This window comes from Tripterygium wilfordii, chromosome 12 (assembly GCF_013401445.1).
Source record: "Tripterygium wilfordii isolate XIE 37 chromosome 12, ASM1340144v1, whole genome shotgun sequence".
NCBI lineage: Eukaryota > Viridiplantae > Streptophyta > Magnoliopsida > Celastrales > Celastraceae > Tripterygium > Tripterygium wilfordii.
The window spans coordinates 4,700,240-4,718,322 of NC_052243.1; the positions used below are offsets into that span (position 1 = coordinate 4,700,240).

General features: G+C 35.0%; 2 protein-coding genes across 2 annotated transcripts; one reads left to right on the forward strand and one right to left on the reverse strand.

Moving 5' to 3' along the window:
- Positions 1-4,209: 4,209 nt before the first annotated feature.
- On the reverse strand, positions 4,210-6,157 carry LOC120011582. The gene is made up of 3 exons (XM_038862734.1): positions 5,627-6,157; positions 4,773-4,843; positions 4,210-4,634 (listed from the first exon to the last, which is right to left on the reverse strand). The coding sequence occupies exons 1-3, from the start codon at positions 5,721-5,723 to the stop codon at positions 4,449-4,451; spliced, it is 354 nt and encodes a 117-aa protein (XP_038718662.1). The 5' UTR covers positions 5,724-6,157; the 3' UTR covers positions 4,210-4,448.
- Positions 6,158-9,232: 3,075 nt separating this feature from the next.
- Positions 9,233-16,304, forward strand: LOC120010386 (casein kinase II subunit alpha-2-like). Its single transcript, XM_038861169.1, has 10 exons — positions 9,233-9,648; positions 10,225-10,354; positions 11,335-11,529; positions 11,769-11,926; positions 12,884-12,974; positions 13,090-13,155; positions 14,544-14,626; positions 14,993-15,056; positions 15,154-15,222; positions 16,016-16,304. The coding sequence occupies exons 1-10, from the start codon at positions 9,563-9,565 to the stop codon at positions 16,073-16,075; spliced, it is 1,002 nt and encodes a 333-aa protein (XP_038717097.1). The 5' UTR covers positions 9,233-9,562; the 3' UTR covers positions 16,076-16,304.
- The last annotated feature ends 1,779 nt before the right edge of the window (positions 16,305-18,083 follow it).

The following is an 18,083-nucleotide window of genomic DNA, read 5'->3' on the forward strand; positions in this document are numbered from 1 at the left end:
TTAATTTCCACAAGAGAGAATGAATTTGATACTCAAAATACTATTATACCCTTTATTAAGAAGTAATCACAACCAGTAAATTAATCTATTCTTATTTTTATGTATAAAAATTTGAGTAGTATGGAAATTGTACAATTAAAATTTTAACACCCATACTCACTTTTCATTTCATACCAAATATGCTAATGTTCATCTCACACTCACCTCACACTCACACTCACACTCACTGGATTAGCAACCAAATGCCCCGTTAGTGTTAGTCGAATTGACTCGCAAGAGGTGGAACCAACATCGAATATTGAGGGTCAAAACTTTGTGCGGGCCTGCGGGGTCAAGGGGTGGCGGCCCCATAATTCTTTTTAGTTCTATGTATATATTGCTTTTCGACCTTACGGTACTTCTTTGTGGTTAATTTTTTAATTCCGTATATATCATTTGTTAAGTTTTTTTGTTATATATATATATATATATATATATCATTTTTCCACAATACTTCTTTGTGATAAAAATTTTATTGGGTTAAAGGGGACATGTATCATTATCATTAGTTGGTTCATTCACCTTTTGATATTACTTATTCAGTTGGGTATGTAGGTTATTAATGTATTGTCCTAGGCTCAAATTATGTAACTAATCTTTTATTAGGCTAAGGTAGGACATGTATTGTATTGTGTGCAGTAATCTAATTCATATATATATATATGTAATATTTACTTCTAAATTTTTTTTACGGGGGCAGCCACCCAACCTTGGGTGGGATTAATGGTTCCGCCCCTAGTGGCTGGTAATGAATACATCAAGTTGAGACCTAAATTCAACACTCGAGGATTTATGCGGAGTGAAAAATATGTTTTGAACTTTGTTAGTGTTAGGAATTAACATTCCTAAATAACAGCAAATAACATAAAGAGTAAAGAAGAGAGACAACAGAAGCACAAGATTTTTACATGATTCATCCAATATAAACTACACCCACAAGAGTTATGGTAGTTTTCATTATGTCAAAAAAAAGATGCAATGAGACCTAGGGCATGCTGGGTCCCGGGCCCAACTAGTCCAGATTAGGCACCACAAACATAGGAACCCTATGTTAGGATTGCACTGAACCATAAATCCTAAATCATAAACACCAAACTGTATTAGGTCAGAATCCGGACTAGTTTTGGGGCCCTAACTGACATATGCAACTTATATATAAACTAATTCATCATTAACTTAAAAGATATGTCTTAATCATAGCTTTATAAACAAAATGATGACAGTTACCAGTTAGAAAGGTACATTTCTTGAAGAACACTTAATATTATAATTGGTATTGAAGTTACTAAACCATGGAAAAGTAATGTTTTCTACACTTAAAAGTATTGTACCCCATATTGAAAGTGACTGTTTTTTCCCAGGACATATAGAGATGATTCCTGTTGCTTTAATAAATACATTATTAATATTATACTTCTTTTCATTGCTGAAGCAAGAGAAAAGTAGATGATAACTTTAAAGGCTTAAATTAAAGACTGGCTGAGCTAGTCTCCTTTTGCCAATGGTGACCCTGTTATGTTCTTCTCAATATATTGAAAAGAAAAAAAAAAAAGAAGAAGAAAGAAAAACAATGTGATGTTTGATTGATGGGGCTAAGCAGCAGGAAGTGCTTTTTTTATTTTTTTATTTTGGGTAGTGATTGGTTCCTAGCTAGTTGAGGAAGAAGTAGGAGCCATATGGGTGGTTATAAGAGAAGCTTGAAAGTGAAGTGATCCCTCTTTATCTTTTGTGGGGGGTATGGTCAATGGGTTTGGTGTCACAGAATGATTCCACTTTCTTTTGCTTTCTATGATGCAACCAACTCACTCACTCACTATATATCTCCATGTTTTTAGCTTCTTTTCTGCAAATTGTCGACCAAGAAATATAATGCAAAGTAGTCAAAGAAGTAGGTAGTTATCAACTAATAGAGATGTGAACATGCAAACCGATATACTAATGGAATTGAAATTATGATCAGAAGATCCTTGACTACAATAAAACTAGATCTTGTAGAATCATGTTGTTGGGGTTTTTTCCCCCATTGAATATGACAGTATGAGTGGTTAGGCATTGTGTGTTGAATGATCATTATATACTTGAATGCCTTAGACATATTTGTTCAAGATATACTTGTTTTATGCAGGGATGTATCTTGGGGTAGCCTACTCTACTGGACATTTTTGTGTATCTTGATGTAGGTTATGACGGTCGTGTTTTTGGATCAGACCAAACAGGGCGACGTGGGTCATAATATTTTATATATATTGTGTAACTGAGTTTCCTTATAAGAATACTAGAATAGAGTTGTCTATAATTATAAACTCTTTGTCTAGGGTTTATGTTTAAGGGAATACTTGTAATTAAAGTTTCATAGTTTGGTGTTAAAGGAAGCTCCTTAAAATTAGGTTTTGTGATTGAAGCCCAACTAGGAAACTTGGATCTTAGAAGATTTGCATTCTAAAACGACTAGGGTTTATTGAAGACTATATATACTTATCGTCTGAGACATGCAGAGTATCAAAGCTTGTGCATAAATACAAAGCAATTTCTTTTTGCTTCGAAGTTTCGTTTCATAGTTTTATTGTTGAAGAAGAACATTGGCGTGAGACAATTCTTGGAGAAGTGGATCACTTATTGGTGGAGTGTCAGACAACTTCTTCACAACTTAGAGGCTTTGGCTGAGGCCAAAGTACGAACAGCTAATGGACTTGTTGTGTCTTAGGAAACAAACGTTGAATAGTTGATGTACCAAGGTATCTTAGGGCTAAATCCTTTGTAATCTTTATTCGTATAGTGAATTGTTTTCGATATTGGTCGCTTGATAGACTCTAGATTTTTCCCCACTGGGTTATCCTCGTTATTTCTATGTGTTGATTATTGTTTACTTATTCTGCACGTTCTATAGTGTTTGACTAACGATTCTTGAAGAAGAACACACTTTCACATATTCAGCTAAAAAAGCCCAAACTTTGTATGTTGGGGTTGGAAGTAGTTGAAGGGAGGAATACCAGTTTGGAATTGTAACAATTTGGTATTAGTGATCACTATATAAAGTTGAAATAGATTGGCGATGGCAAGAGTGGAAGGCAAAGATATGGTGCAACTAAAAGTAATAGTTAGAACTTAGAAGAAATTGCAGATGATCTAATAATTGTATAGAAGTCATTGATGCCAAGATTCTAGTTTCAAAGTAACAGAAAAACAATATGTAGGACTAGTGGCAAATGGGCTCTTTAGAGCCTCAAATGAGCCTTTTAATATTTTAAGAACATTTTCATAATTTCGTATTTTTATGTTTTCCACTGCTTCAAGGGTTGGAGCGAGTCGTAGAAATTGTTGTCACGGGTCGTAGAAATTGTTGTCTTTGCATTTAAAGAAATACACCAAATTTGAGAGTGTTTCCTCTCTATTTGGTGGATTTCAGTGTTTTTTTTAAAAAAGTTGAATATCGATTAGCCTTATTCGATTGTTTTCGTCTACGTCACGTAATCCCCAATTTTTTTGGGGTAAGTAATCTAATGAATGCACATAAAAAAATTATGCAGAATCTATTACGTGGACTTTTCACTAGAAAACAGCGAATAAATCAAGTTTAAAGATGGATTCCTGATCGGACCTCTATTTTGAGGTCCTAATACCATCTAATTAGAGGGTTCTAGTATCTAAAGTAATGTATTTGTGTTTAAATAAGTTAGTTTTACTCTTATGATTGTCTTTCATTGGTTTTGCAGAAAATATGACTAAACTAGCAAAGTAGGAAACTTTCGGGATTGAAGAAAAGTGTATAGGGATGAAGAATTGTCCGGACATCTTCATTGGATGTTCGGATAGTTGAATCCAATGGCAAAAAGGTCAAAGAATCGTGGATCGATACCGGACTCACCGGTTTATTACTTGACGATACCCTACACTTGGGCTAAGTACACACACACATTTTTGTGTCGGTTAATTCCCCTAAATCCAAATGCCAGATCCAACTATGATGGGCTGAGTTCATGAATATTTGGAGGGGCTACCTCCACTCTATAGCCAGCTCTTTTACAATGCTGAAATTACATGAGAAAGGAAAGCATAATTCCTACTGAGTATGCAGTGATCGATTATGTGGTTCGCCAGTCGAATACGATGAAAATGGAATGATTCAAAGAATTATGCAGCATATTGCGTGACTCCGAGGAGAGACATTTATAGATAACAATCATAGATTCATAGGTAGAACAAGCTACATGAGTTATTTCAAGGACACAAAATACTCTCGCATGGCGAAAGCATCGATTACAAGCACATCAACGCATGACACACAAAATATGTAAGTAACTTCAGCTGTCTGGATGAACACATTACAGTAAGCAAGTCGTTGCACAAAATAACTTACTAGGATCTTCACTTTCTCATGATATCCGTCACTGGAACCGGATGCTAGCAAGCTAAGTGGAACCAGCATCTTTAGGATGACTAGGAGGAGATGGCTTAGGAATAAATGGGTTAAGCGGAGTACCATGCTCTATAGGTCCAGGTCTTATGGAAGCCTTCGAACTTGGAACCGGATCAATGGGGTGGTAATCGTCCAGATTCAAGTTGCTGTTGATGCTCTTTCCATCAGTGCTCAGCTCCTGAAATTTTAGAAGAAGAAATTCATACATCCTGAATGGTAAAAGCTAATTTAAGTATGACTTGCTCCATTGAGTAATTAAGAACTAAGAGGGTTATGAATTATGAGCCCAAGTTTAAGTCAGTTAGCAACCATGTACCTTCAACTTCCTGCTAGCAATTGTCGTAATCCTTCTGGAACCATAGCCATTGTTGCCAGTGAATAAAACATCTGATCATATTACTTTATTAGTCCAATCTACTAAGCTACGACATTCAAGCAGCTAGGCAGGATTAAATGTGTAAATAAACAATTTTGCTGTTATGTGATTGAGTTTTAAACAGAGACGATTTCAGTTAACCTTGAAACAGAACTTTACATAAGAATTAGGTCCACAACTGAAACCAGAGAATATATCATTTACGTTCATTGGTAATAGTTTAAACAAAATATTTGATCAAATAAAGGAACTTGAAAGACAAAAGCATAAGACGTCAAGAAGTACAAATGATGTGCAATACCTCCCAACAAGTTAACTTATCGGGTTGAATGACAAAATAACTAATCACAAACCTTAGCATTCGCAATTTAAAACCCCAAGAAGTGTCCAACCCAACGAGTTAACTAGTAACTGATCTTAACATTATCTGTAAGAACTGAAGGAAGGACAATGAACTTATGATATGGCTGGCGGATTTCATGTTGAAAAAGTGAATGAATGCAGTAAATCCACCACACTCTTCAACTAGGCTTGGATTTTATAAATGATTACACTTGTCCTAACCTGTACTAACAACCCACTTCAGAAGATGGCATGCAAGCAAGTATAAGTAAGATCGGAAGCTGGGAGACTAATACTGTGAACTAAATTGGTTTCTTAATAAGATCAACAGGTAGAGAAAGAGAAGGTGATTGATTGATGATTCATCGTATAAATCAGTAAGTTTTGGCTGCAAAATACAAATTACCTAGTGAATCAGAAATAAAATATGCAAACACATAAAGGTCCATTACCGACAATCGACGAGCTGGTTCTGCTGCTTGAGAAGTTAAGGAGCATTAGAGCTGTCACAATTAGCAAGCGCAAAATCCAAGACCCAGAAATCTTCATAATGTTGAAAGAATCACCAAGACCAGAAATCCAGAAATTTTCCTCAAGAAAGGAAGTGTATCTGTTGTTGCACTATTCCTTTTCAACCCATGAGAGAGCTTCACAATAAATAAGTTTTAAAAAAAAGAAAAAATGATTGAGCGAACGACACAGTTCAGCAGGAAATCCATGGAGATAAGGAGAGAGTCCACGCGCACCCAATCTTGAAATATATATTATATAAGTACATAATACAGTATGGGGAGATCATTTATGGTGAGTGAGAATAATAAAGGAAGGCATGTGGATTTTGTAGTCGTACATTGCTGGACAGATTCAGATTTCACTATTTCGGAGGAGAAAGTGAAAAGAGGCATTAATTACTTGTTTATCGCAGCAACTGTGGGGAATGAATGCAGGATCTTTAATGCAGAGGAAGTGGTGGAATGCGAGGCGTTGGGCATTTGTCTGTTAGAGCACACCTTTCTCTTTAAAACACTAAGCGCCCTCTTCTCGTCTTCTTAGTTATGGGCTCACGTCCTCGTAAACCTGGGAGCTGGTCCGATACCATTTGTATAAATTCTTTTTTTCATGTTAGTAATACTTTATTTATTTTGGGACTAATTTATAATCATCGTATCATTTTTCCTTCTTAAGCCTAACATCAGCCCATTATACTTTAATTGAATCAATGAAAAGCAATTGTTACTAATTTATATTTTGCACTTCACTTCTTACCCTGAGCGATGTGAAATTTAGATCATTAAGCCTCCTCGCCACTCGATAACTCGCACAGCATTATCAAACTCGTCGTTGTAAATATTTGTGGCTTTGTCCACTTGAGCTAGATACTAGGATGGTACCGCAAAGTCCAACACAAACAGAAAGTAATCCCCAAGAGCAGTCTCGGCGCTCGACCCATGTTGTATAACTTGGCTTCCATGCTTTGAAAGGCATTGCATTACAGCCCATAATTGATGACCATTCTTTAGTGGAGGGCTTGTTCTTCCTCAAAAAGTTGATTGAAGTGAAAATTATGGTCAATATTGAAGCTTTGTTTTACGTAGCTTGCAACCGTTTGTCACTTGGTTTCTTCTTTCTTGTGTCAACGTTTTGACCACCAGCATGTTTGCGATGAACATTGTTTTTCATAATTCTGGCCAACAACTTGTTGAAAATGGAGAGATCTTATAAAAACAAAAAGACAGTCTCAAACGGACACATAATTAGTAAACCGAGTGGGGTCCGGGATCCCGTCCCAAATGGGTCGGCCTAGTAAAATTTTGATTATGATGTAACCACTCTTTTATGGTTGAACCACTTCCTTATGATCTTGGGGAGTGTTTTACGGGGTTTATCCCCCTGAAATGTCGTTTCCATTAATTATGAATTACTTCGTCAGTCTATCCGAGATGGTCATCTCGATAATCGACTGATATGTAGTCTACGTGACACTTATCGTGGGATGTCCAAGGGCTTCATTAATTTCAAATTACTACTAGCGTTGGAGGGTGGCAATCCTAATTAACTATTCCAAAGTTCTTTTATATTTTGTGAAATTTGCAAGCGTTGTATTTTATTTGCTATCTTTGAAATTGTGTTATAATTTTTTTATTTGTGTTTTAAAAAAATTCACTAGACAAATGAATTCACACACTAACACAAACAAAAATGACTTACCTCAAATGGATTGTGCATAAGCTAGGTGACAAAATGCAATTAGTGAACAATTTATGTTATATAATCGTATCGTTGATTTTAATTGTGTTCCTGAATAAATCCGAATATTCATTCAATTGATGATGATGATACATTAGCACCTGAATCTCAATATCCCATGGGATATCAAGCATCTCCCCTCCCTCCCCCGCCCCACAAGGTTGTAGACCTCTCTAACTGAGTGTTGTGTCAATAGTTAGTCCTAGTGTAGATGATACTAGCACCAGTAAAGAACGAAAATGATATGTAGTCCATAGGAGCCCAACAGGTTTATTCCATTGATTTAATCAATGGAATAATTTTATTTTCATTCTTTCATCTCAGAATTAATTGTCCAATATTTATTGTTTTAATAAAGATTCTATTGTTTTTTAAATCACACTTTAAAATTCATTATTTTAGTTCTGAATTTATTTGTTTTTAAAATTTCATTAAAAAAAATGAAATATTTAAGAAATTCCATTGAAAAAACCAATGGAATTAATATTTACCTGATAAAACTCATCAACAATGGATCTTATTAGAAAGAGTTTTATGCGCTGATTCTGAATATGTAATTTTTAAAAAAAAATTATCATGTATTTTGAGAGTTAAAACGTTTTAAATTTTCGTTTAAGAGATTTGGGTTTCCATGAACTATCTTTATATGAGCAACTTAACATTACTGGATAAAGAAATGTTAAGAGGCAAATGACTAGTTGGGTGTGGGCTCACTTTGATGAGGAGACATCTCCTAGTAGTGGGGTAAGTAGAAAAAAAGACCATGTAAATTTTGTAAACAAAAATATAGCTGTCAACCCGGTGGAGGGATCGATGGCTTAGTTAGACATGTGAAAAAATGTGTGAATAAGTATAAAGTAATTAATCTAAAATAAAACACGCTTTCACAAGATTCTCAATGAAGTCTAGCAACGTTTAATTATAGTGCAACAAAAATTAAACGTGAATTAGCTACGTTTGTTGTTAGATTGGAGCTTCCTTTTTTATTTTTAGTGAAAATACACATTTTGAAAAACTTGTTCAAAAACGTCTTAATTCGTCTTTTAAACGTGTTAACATTAATACTAGATTGTTAATTAAGTTAATAATTAAAATGACACATGATCATCTTGTGCAATTGAACATCAAATTTTATTAGGGTTGGGCATGGGTCGGGTCCATTAATTATCGACCGAACAACCTACCAACTTGACCAATCGACATTGAAAAATATTCAAAACTATTACCAACTTGACTTTGTGGGTAGACTAATAGTTGTCAACCAACTTTGTCGATTACTTGTTGAGTCGAGTAAACGATAACAACTGACTTTTCATCATATATAATTATCTATTAATTGTATAAATTAATAAATGTGTCAATTTTCATAGCTTATTAAACATTTAAAATTGAAATAAAAAAAAATAAAAAAAACTGAAAGCATAGATGAGCAAACCTCTAATTACAAGTGTTATCGCGACGCCATAGTAGAGCAAGAAGCTGTCGAGCGAGAAATGACTAACGAGAAGTAGAAACTGGAAACCCTAGTAACAATGAGAGATTTCTAGCTTTCTAGGGCTTGGATCGTTTCACTTTTGGGCTTTTCCAATGGATATTGGATTTGTGAATTTGTAATATTTGGGCTTTTGGCCCAAATCTTTTAGTAGTATGTTTGTAGGTAATTATCGGTCAATTAACTATTGATTATTTTAACGACCATAAATCAATATATCTTTTAATGGATTGTCTAAAATTATCGACATGACTTTGTGAATGGATTAATGATCGATGAGCGATTATCGATTATGAAAAATAGATTGATAATGGATTGGTTAATGGGAAAAACCGACTCATGCCCAACCCTAAATTTAATTTCGAAACTTTGCCATAGGAGGATATGCATGCCATAATATTTTATGGTCATGGCAAAAACCGATTAAAAGCATAGTTTGGAAGCTTTGAGCAAATTTTCCTTCAATAAATAAACATGCCGAGGAAAATTAGGAAGATATTAACGATATCCAGCCAAACTGAATTGGTCGAGAAAGCTGTAAAAGGCCAACGCCGTGTCCGTTCCTCAAATCGCTATCGTCAACGGTAATCACAGTAACAAAAGGTCAATTTCGGAGAGATCTGCGTGATCTTGGTTTACTTTGGCGGCCATGTCCGGGGCTCGTGTATACGCTGACGTTAACGTTCACCGCCCAAGAGAATACTGGGATTACGAGTCTCTCACCGTTCAATGGGGGTAAAGTGACCGCTAAAATCCCTAATTCTCGAATGTCCTATTTTGACTAGCAGTAATAGCTGCCTCTGCCTGACTCCCGATCTAGGGTTTCTCTCCGGATCATCAGTTTGATGCTTAGCTCTATTGTTTATGTTGAGAGCCTTTAGTCTCTATTAACCAACTCTAGCTTGTCAGGGCCTGTGATTGGGTTCGTTGTCTGTGTTATTTTGTGTATGTGCACATGCATTGGTAGTGATTGTAATAGCATAATACTTATTGATAGTCAGATTGGGATTACTGAACAATTGAACAATAGTAGTTCCAAGTTATGACAGAACGATGTTAGGGCTTCTATATTGTTTGATCAAGGAAGTCAATCTATGCCCTAGTATATGAGCCACTTTTTGCCGGATAACATTGAGTTGAGTTGTACCTGTATGGGAAAATTTTCTTCCCTTGATTTAAGGTTTTTTCTGATGTAATATATTGGAATGCTTTTGCCTTGAATTTTTCAACGTTTGGGTCACTGGAGTAATTGTCGCGTGAGTATGAGTATTTATTTTTAACTTCTTCCCCTACTTTGGTTTTTGTTTGCAGTGATCAAGATGACTACGAGGTCGTCCGGAAAGTGGGGAGGGGAAAATACAGTGAGGTCTTTGAAGGTATAAATGTCACCAACAAGGAGAGATGCATTATCAAGATCCTCAAACCAGTGAAGAAAAAGAAGGTGATTCCTTATTTGGTGCCTTTTCTCATTATGGTGTAAATAGTTGTAAATGATGTCTGGAATTGCACATTGAAACTTGTTATGCTAAAGGGTCACAAGCTTTTGAAAATTGTCATCGTGTTTGGCTCTTGGAACCATAGAATTGTTTGAATTGTTTCTGATCTCTAGAGAGGAGGAATATTATTGTCAGATTTCTGTTGTGTGGAAGCTGCAACAATAATTTTATCTCAGTCATACAGGGGACCATTCTTGATTTGATAATTGGACCTTGATGAGTTTGTTGGATTTGATATCCTATGTGTGATGCAGTTATTATGTGATGATGGAAAAGTAATTTAAGCATTTTATCGTATCTTCAACAATGCCATTCAAAGATCTATCTATCTATATATTTGTATATTTATGCAAGGATATAAGGATGGGGGTGCTGTCTGGATTAAGAATCCATCCAGACAAGTATATGTCCATGTTGCCTGGTGTCCAATTTCACCAATTTAGCTGTGTATCTTTGCATACCCCGTAACATTTTCTGCTTTTAACTTAGATCTTGGCAAGAGGCTTGTCCTTTGCCAAATTTAAAATATTGATGCACCATGAAGGAGTCCTGTCCTTGTTGAAATATAAAATAAGTGCAATTGAGTTGGCAAGGGTAAGCGTTTCGAGTTGAGATACCCTTGTTCGAGTCTCCATGGCTAGGAAAAAAACTTGATTTCTCTAACACTTGGGGTGAAGGGCCACTTCTAGTGTTCGGGATTTACCTGATCAAAGCACAAGGTTTCCCTCTTAAAATAAATTACCTGGAAACCTGTTTTTCAGCCGTGCTTTCTTTCTTTTCCTTCTCTCCCTCCCCACTTTAATTTTTTTTTTTTGGTTTTTGAAGAGTTTTTTTTTAAAAAAAATTTCGCATTGTTTGTTTTCTTATTACCTTGTTGAACACTCACTGATAATTTTCTATTTAATATGTACTGTTCTTTATGCAGATAAAGAGAGAGATAAAAATATTGCAAAATCTCTGTGGAGGACCAAATGTTGTGAAGCTGCTTGATATAGTCAGAGATCGGCATTCAAAAACACCTAGCTTGATTTTTGAATATGTCAACAGTATAGATTTTAAAGTTTTGTATGTCACATTGACGGATTATGATATACGCTACTACATATATGAGCTGCTCAAGGTTATTTCCCTCATACTATGGCAATGATTGCTATTCTTAGTTTTCCTTCTCTCTTCTTTATATATATATATTGTTTATTTGTTTTTATATATTAATTTTTGGGTGTGCAAAAGCTCATGTTGCATCTTGTTTTTTGTTTTTGCTTTTTGTCTGAAATCATCACTTGGCATGCTGATGATTATTTTATAAGTAACTAAGCATTCTAGAATGTACTAATATGCCTTTTTCTGTAATTTCAGGCATTAGATTATTGCCATTCACAAGGCATAATGCACAGAGATGTTAAACCTCACAACGTAATGATTGACCATGAGATGCGGGAACTTCGCTTGATAGATTGGGGTCTTGCTGAGTTTTACCATCCTGCCAAAGAATACAATGTCAGAGTAGCTTCAAGGTAGTTATCAGTATCAGCTTTTGATCATCAACCACATCTCTTGTATTCATGTTAATATTTTTCTTCTCCCCTTACTTTTTGCTGTGTCGATTTTTAAATTTATATGAATTCTTGCATGCAGAGTTAGAATGCAAGTGTCTTGGAGATTGTGCTATTGTTTTGGTCAGTCTCTGTTGTTTCGTTTATTCAGTGGATTAAGCCAAATGCTTCTGAACTTGTAATTATGTATCTCTCTCTAGTTTGGAACTTTGGATGTTTAATGAGTGATAGGGCTCTGGAAGAGGAATTTCATGGAGATGCTGCCTCCTTTCACCTGGTTACTGTGCAGAAGGTGGTATCTTCCTAAATACAGATAAATGAAACATCATGTCTATTTTGGCAGTCTCCAGCTATTTCTTAGGCACTTGATTTTAATCTTTGCTGTTATGTGCTGTTGTTTTGATGTGTTTGCCATTCTCATCACATGGGATGGTCATAATTGTAGGTTTCCCTCTAGGATTTATATGTTTGTTGATGCAGTAGCTTCTAGAAGATTAGAGACCGGAGTACTGGACTCTTTTTTTTTATTATATATCTTGCATGCATGTGTTGGATTGGTCATACAATGTCATAGTTGATTTCTAACCAATTGGAGGAATAATATATTGAAGTTTCTATGGTTCCTTTCTCATTCCTAAACCTCTAAAGTGAGACATTAAATTTGTGACGAGTTGAAGTTAACTTTCTAACATTTGTTATGTACCACATACAAAAGGTTTGAATTAAACCTCGGCATAAGGTAAAAAGAAGGATACCTGATGTGATGCATCAGGATAGTTGATTACAACCTTGTGATTTGATTTCAATCAAGTTGGCTGATGCTGATGATGGTTCATTTATTTTTGTAGGAATTCAAATGGCTTTGGAGTATTATTAGTGTAATGGGAAAGTAATAGAATTTGTCTACTCATATTGCAGGTACTTCAAGGGACCTGAACTCCTTGTGGATTTGCAAGACTATGATTATTCGTTGGACATGTGGAGCCTAGGCTGTATGTTTGCGGGAATGGTTAGTATTATTCTTTCACCACTGTTTACAGCATATTCAGTTGATTGGAAGCCTGATTGCATAAAGTATATTACTTTTCCAGCATAATGAACGTGCATAGTTTGTTTCCCTCCAGATTTTTCGCAAGGAACCATTCTTTTACGGTCATGACAATCAGGATCAACTTGTGAAAATTGCCAGGGTAAGTTTGAAGTTAGTGCTTTTTCTAATGGCAGTTCTGAATCTTGTATCTTTCCAAACCGACTGTTTCTGCTTACAGATTGGCTATGGGTTTTAAATCCTTAAGTAATTTTCTGCTCTAAATCTTACCCTCCAAAGATCTATGAATTGAGTTGAAAATTTTTGGTGTTAAAACTTGATATGGCTGTAGAAAATTATAGCAAAAAATAAAAAATAAAAATGATCCAGCTGCTAGACTTTTTATAAAGGAAGAACTCTATGTTTTGGGGGAGTTCCTTCTAGTGGGGTCTGGAGCTTTGGATATGTTACATTCAAAAATAACTGAGTTGGCAGCTTTCATGATGTGTGCTATGGGTTGTTGACCCATGGCGTGTAATTGTGACCAAGGACATTTCTGGCCAGTATCACTTTGTTGGAAAAATCCTACAAAAGCTACAATCCATGCACTATGTGAAATTTGTCTTACTTTGTAAAGTGTCATTGAAAATCCTAAACGGTAAACCGACTCTTTGTTACTGGCTTCTTTAGTAGATTGAGTATCTTAGGCACAGCCCTGTGTTGTGAGGAGAGATATCTCACTTAAAATAAGATTATTAAACATTAAACTCTCTACAGTTTCTGGTCTCCTTTTCTTTTAGGTCGTTTTTTTGAAGACATGGTAAAAAATTGAAGCGTGCTCACTCGTGTCAGTGTTCTTTAATGCAAAAAGATGTCTTTGGGTGCTTGAATTTGCGACCACTTGGACTTGCAAATTGTTTTCTGATTTTTCTTTTCTTTGTTGCAACCCTACTTACTTCCCTGCCATCAAAGTCTTGCACATGCCCCAAGAGTTATTTTTCACAGGCTAGCAATAAAAGAATCTGGAAATTTTGGTCTAAAGCCTTCTTTGAACTATGTGAAGGCATACTGAATTCCATTGGCAAAAGTTCACAGAATGTAGGTCATTGTCAAATCATTGCTCTGATTTCATTTATTTTGCTTATCTGCCTTTGTATCTTGGTACCATGTACCAGTATAGATATGCGGATGCATGTATTGGTGTAGAAAGTTGAAGTGGTGTGATGTAAAGTGTTATTTGCAATGATGTAAAGTTCTTGAACGTCTGGGTTCTCTGCTTTTTTTCTCTTGGTAAAGATTAGGTTCTTTTAGAGTTTCTTCTGTTATAAGCTAATTGGCAGCTATCTAGCACTACTATTTTGACGTCAATTTCTTTCTCTTTGGGTGTTTTACTTGCTGGCTTTAGAACTACAAGTTGCCATGGGCCGCTATGATAGATGGTTAATATTATATTATTTGTGAGCAATATAAAGTGCCTATAGGATTTTTATACAAAACGACGCAAGGTCTCGAATGAGATGTTATCTTACAGTAGCTGTCTAATTCCTTCAGGTTCTTGGTACGGATGAGTTAAATGCTTATTTGAACAAATATCATTTGGAGCTTGACCCTCAGCTTGAAGCTCTTGTTGGAAGGTACATCAAACTTTTTATGATTCTCTTTTTTTCCATTTCCATGTCAAATCATGCGGCGTGTTTCATAATTAAACTAAGAGTGATCTAGGTATAATTTGATGCCATAGCATAATCAGTGTGTTACCTTTTGCATTAACAACAATACATATAAGTTTGTGGGATCTGACATGGGATTTTTTAAGGGTATGACCTTTAACTTGAAGATGCAACTTTGTCACTGCTAATTGCCTAAAGGCAATGCCTATGGCCTTCCACATGTTTTAGCTCGGAGAAACATTTTACAAATTGATTTAATATGTCATTGATTTTATGGTTCTCCCTAGCATAAGTTTCACCTCCATGAGTCTCTTCTTTACAATGCTGCAGGCATAGCAGGAAGCCATGGTCAAGATTTATTAATTCAGAAAATCAGCATCTGGTTTCCCCCGAGGTCACATGATTTTATTTTCTGATAAACTTTGGATGATTATTTTAGGCATATTTGCTGGAAATATTAATATTTTTTGTTTTAATATCATGACTTACAGGCCATTGATTTTCTTGATAAGCTCCTTCGGTATGATCACCAGGACCGGCTCACTGCTAGGGAGGCAATGGTAATTATCATTTTGTTGCTATTGCTCATATGTTTCACCTGTAAATTGCAGATTGCCTTTATTCTAGTCATCCCTAGATCTTTCTCAAAGAAAAAAAAAAGTCATCCCAAGATATCTGCTCCTTAATCTGTTCGAAAGTTTATATCCAGTTCATCACTAGTCACACGTAATTTGATCAGAGATATGCGATTAGATCATCAAGTTTGGGAACAATTGTCTGTTCTTAATTCTTCGATGATGGTAGATTTTTTCTAAACCACTGTGGTTGTTCTTGACTTTAAAATCTTGTTCTCATGGAGCATGCTCTTTCATTGGTCTTCTGATTCTACTTTTGCAGCAAATTAATTCTTCTAGACAGCAGATTTTTTGTTTTGTTTTTTTTTTCTTTTGAATATTGGATTCTTCAGTTTCAATTTGTTCAGGTGGTTAGTTTTTTGCCCCCCTGGATTTTCTTGGCATTAGCTATAGATAAGTGTTTTCTGCTCACCCCCAACGAGTTAACAATTGTTGACAGCAGACCTCGTTTTGAATCATCCCTCTAAAATATGCTAGGCAACCAAGTTCAATTTCTTTCATGTTTCTGATATTTCTTCTAATACAGCTCACAATTGGTTACAAGTTATCATGAAGTGCTCGCAGATGATTTATGATTATGGTTGACTGGTTGTTCCATTAGTTGCATATTCCCAAATGCTTTTTAATGCTCTTTTCTTTCCCGCTTTGTCTGAAAGACAGTTATACAGGAGGTGCAAACTGACTGATACTTTCTTCTGATGATTTCTTTATATTTCAGGCTCATCCATACTTCTTCCAAGTCAGATCTGCGGAGAACAGCAGAATGCGCACGCAATAGTGATACACTGATACTCTCTTATGGGTTTCTTTTTTGACTTAACTTTCAATTGAGCCATGTTGCTCTGGGGTTGACGTGTATGCATTGCATGGTTGCTGCATGAGAAATCTTAGTTTAGGAATCTGTTTGCTCACTACTTTTTTCCCCCTGCGGCTAACATTCTTTGAATTCAGCCCAACTTGCGAAACATAATTTATGTCTGATATTTTGTGTTATTAGTTGTTATCAAGCCTAACAGCTCCACATGGAATTAAAGGTCCAAAATAGACAACAACTAACGGCCAGAAGCGTATGGGTGGCTTGACCCTTTTTACTTGAGTCATAACATGGACCCTTCAATCTTTCATAATCAATATGTCTCTGTGCCCTAGTAGATTGTAAATATTTAATTTTTTCCAATGCAATCCTCACTTATTAAAAAAAAAATGGCTTGAAACTATTTCAGAATATGAAAATTTGCAAAAAAAAAAAAAAAAAAACAATGGTGATAAATAAAAGATGTAATATTTTATTTTTGAAATTAACAATTATTATTAGTAATTATGTTTGTGTTACATAAATAATCTCAGAAAAATTTTAGGGGCATTGGACTCTCACTACTTAATTGTGTCCCCAACGAGATCGAATCCTAAATCCGTCATTGATTTGACCCCAAACAAATTCACTTACTAGATTATCACCTACAAAACCATAAAAAGATAATGATAATCTACAACATACAACCTAGGAGAAGTCTACATTATGTTTGAAACATTCTTGAGATGATATTTTGATTGATTCTTTGGTCGGTCATTGAGTAGCCCACATAATATGGCATAACCTATGTAGTTTCTCATTCATTCTCCAAACCAAAAGCTATCGTAGGAGGATAAACCCCCATACGACCCATTAAACAGAATATGGATATCACAACCATGTCTTTCATTCCATTCCTCATGGAACCCACCAAAATCACAAGATGCCTAGCAAGTCATCATCGACATAAGCACCCGCCAAATAATAATAATAATAAAATTTGCAAGATAATCATGTCTTCCCCGTGCTTCAAATGCATAATGATCCAGTCCAGTCAACCCTTGACACGTACTCCGTCATTTGGTTGCCGGTGTTTTTTACATGTAAAATATTGTAGAACGTGACACCCCCCCACCCCACAACGCCTTCATAAATAATACTCCTAGTCTAGTTGTTTGGATAGGATCATAGCCATAGGAGTCCAAAATAGACACTCTCGAGAGTTATCCCTCTTAAAGGTTTTTTGAATTTTAGATTCTTTAAATGATCTGTTTTATGTCTAACCATTATGGTATAAATGATTTTTGGGTGATTTTATTGAGTTTTCGTCTAACGTGTATATCGTAGGTAGAAAATTTATGTGTATATGAGCTAAATTTACGTTCATATTAAATGTCTAAAAGGTAAATTTGTACGATGTTTACGTTATTAAAAAAAATTATTGAACTTTATAGGTTATAAATATAATAAGTGGGCTTACACAAAATTGAAATTTCTTTTTTTTTTTGGTATTAAAAAAAGAATGTAATGTTTCATCATTAAAAGTGGGGATTGGAGGGCCAAAACGAAGTTAGCTTCTCAAGATAATGCACCCTCAAATAAGAAATATTCAATGATTCTGAGTCCTGACGCATATTATGTCATATGCTAGAAATAAGATTTAATTATTATTTTTAAAGGTAGTGTTAGGTAGTTTATGGGAATCCAAATATCTTAAATGAAATTTTAAAACATTTTAACTCTCAAAATACATATTTGATTTTTAAAAAAAATTATATATTCGGAATTCAGTGCATAAAATTTTTTTTAATAAGATTCATTGTCGATGAGTTTTATCGGGTAAATCTTAATTCTATTGTTTTTTCAATGTAATTTTAAAATCAATGAATTTAGAACTAAAACAATGAATTATGTTTTAAAAAGCACAATAGCATTTATATTAAAATAATAAATTGTAGCCAACGAATTATGAAATAAAAGAGTAAAATAAAAT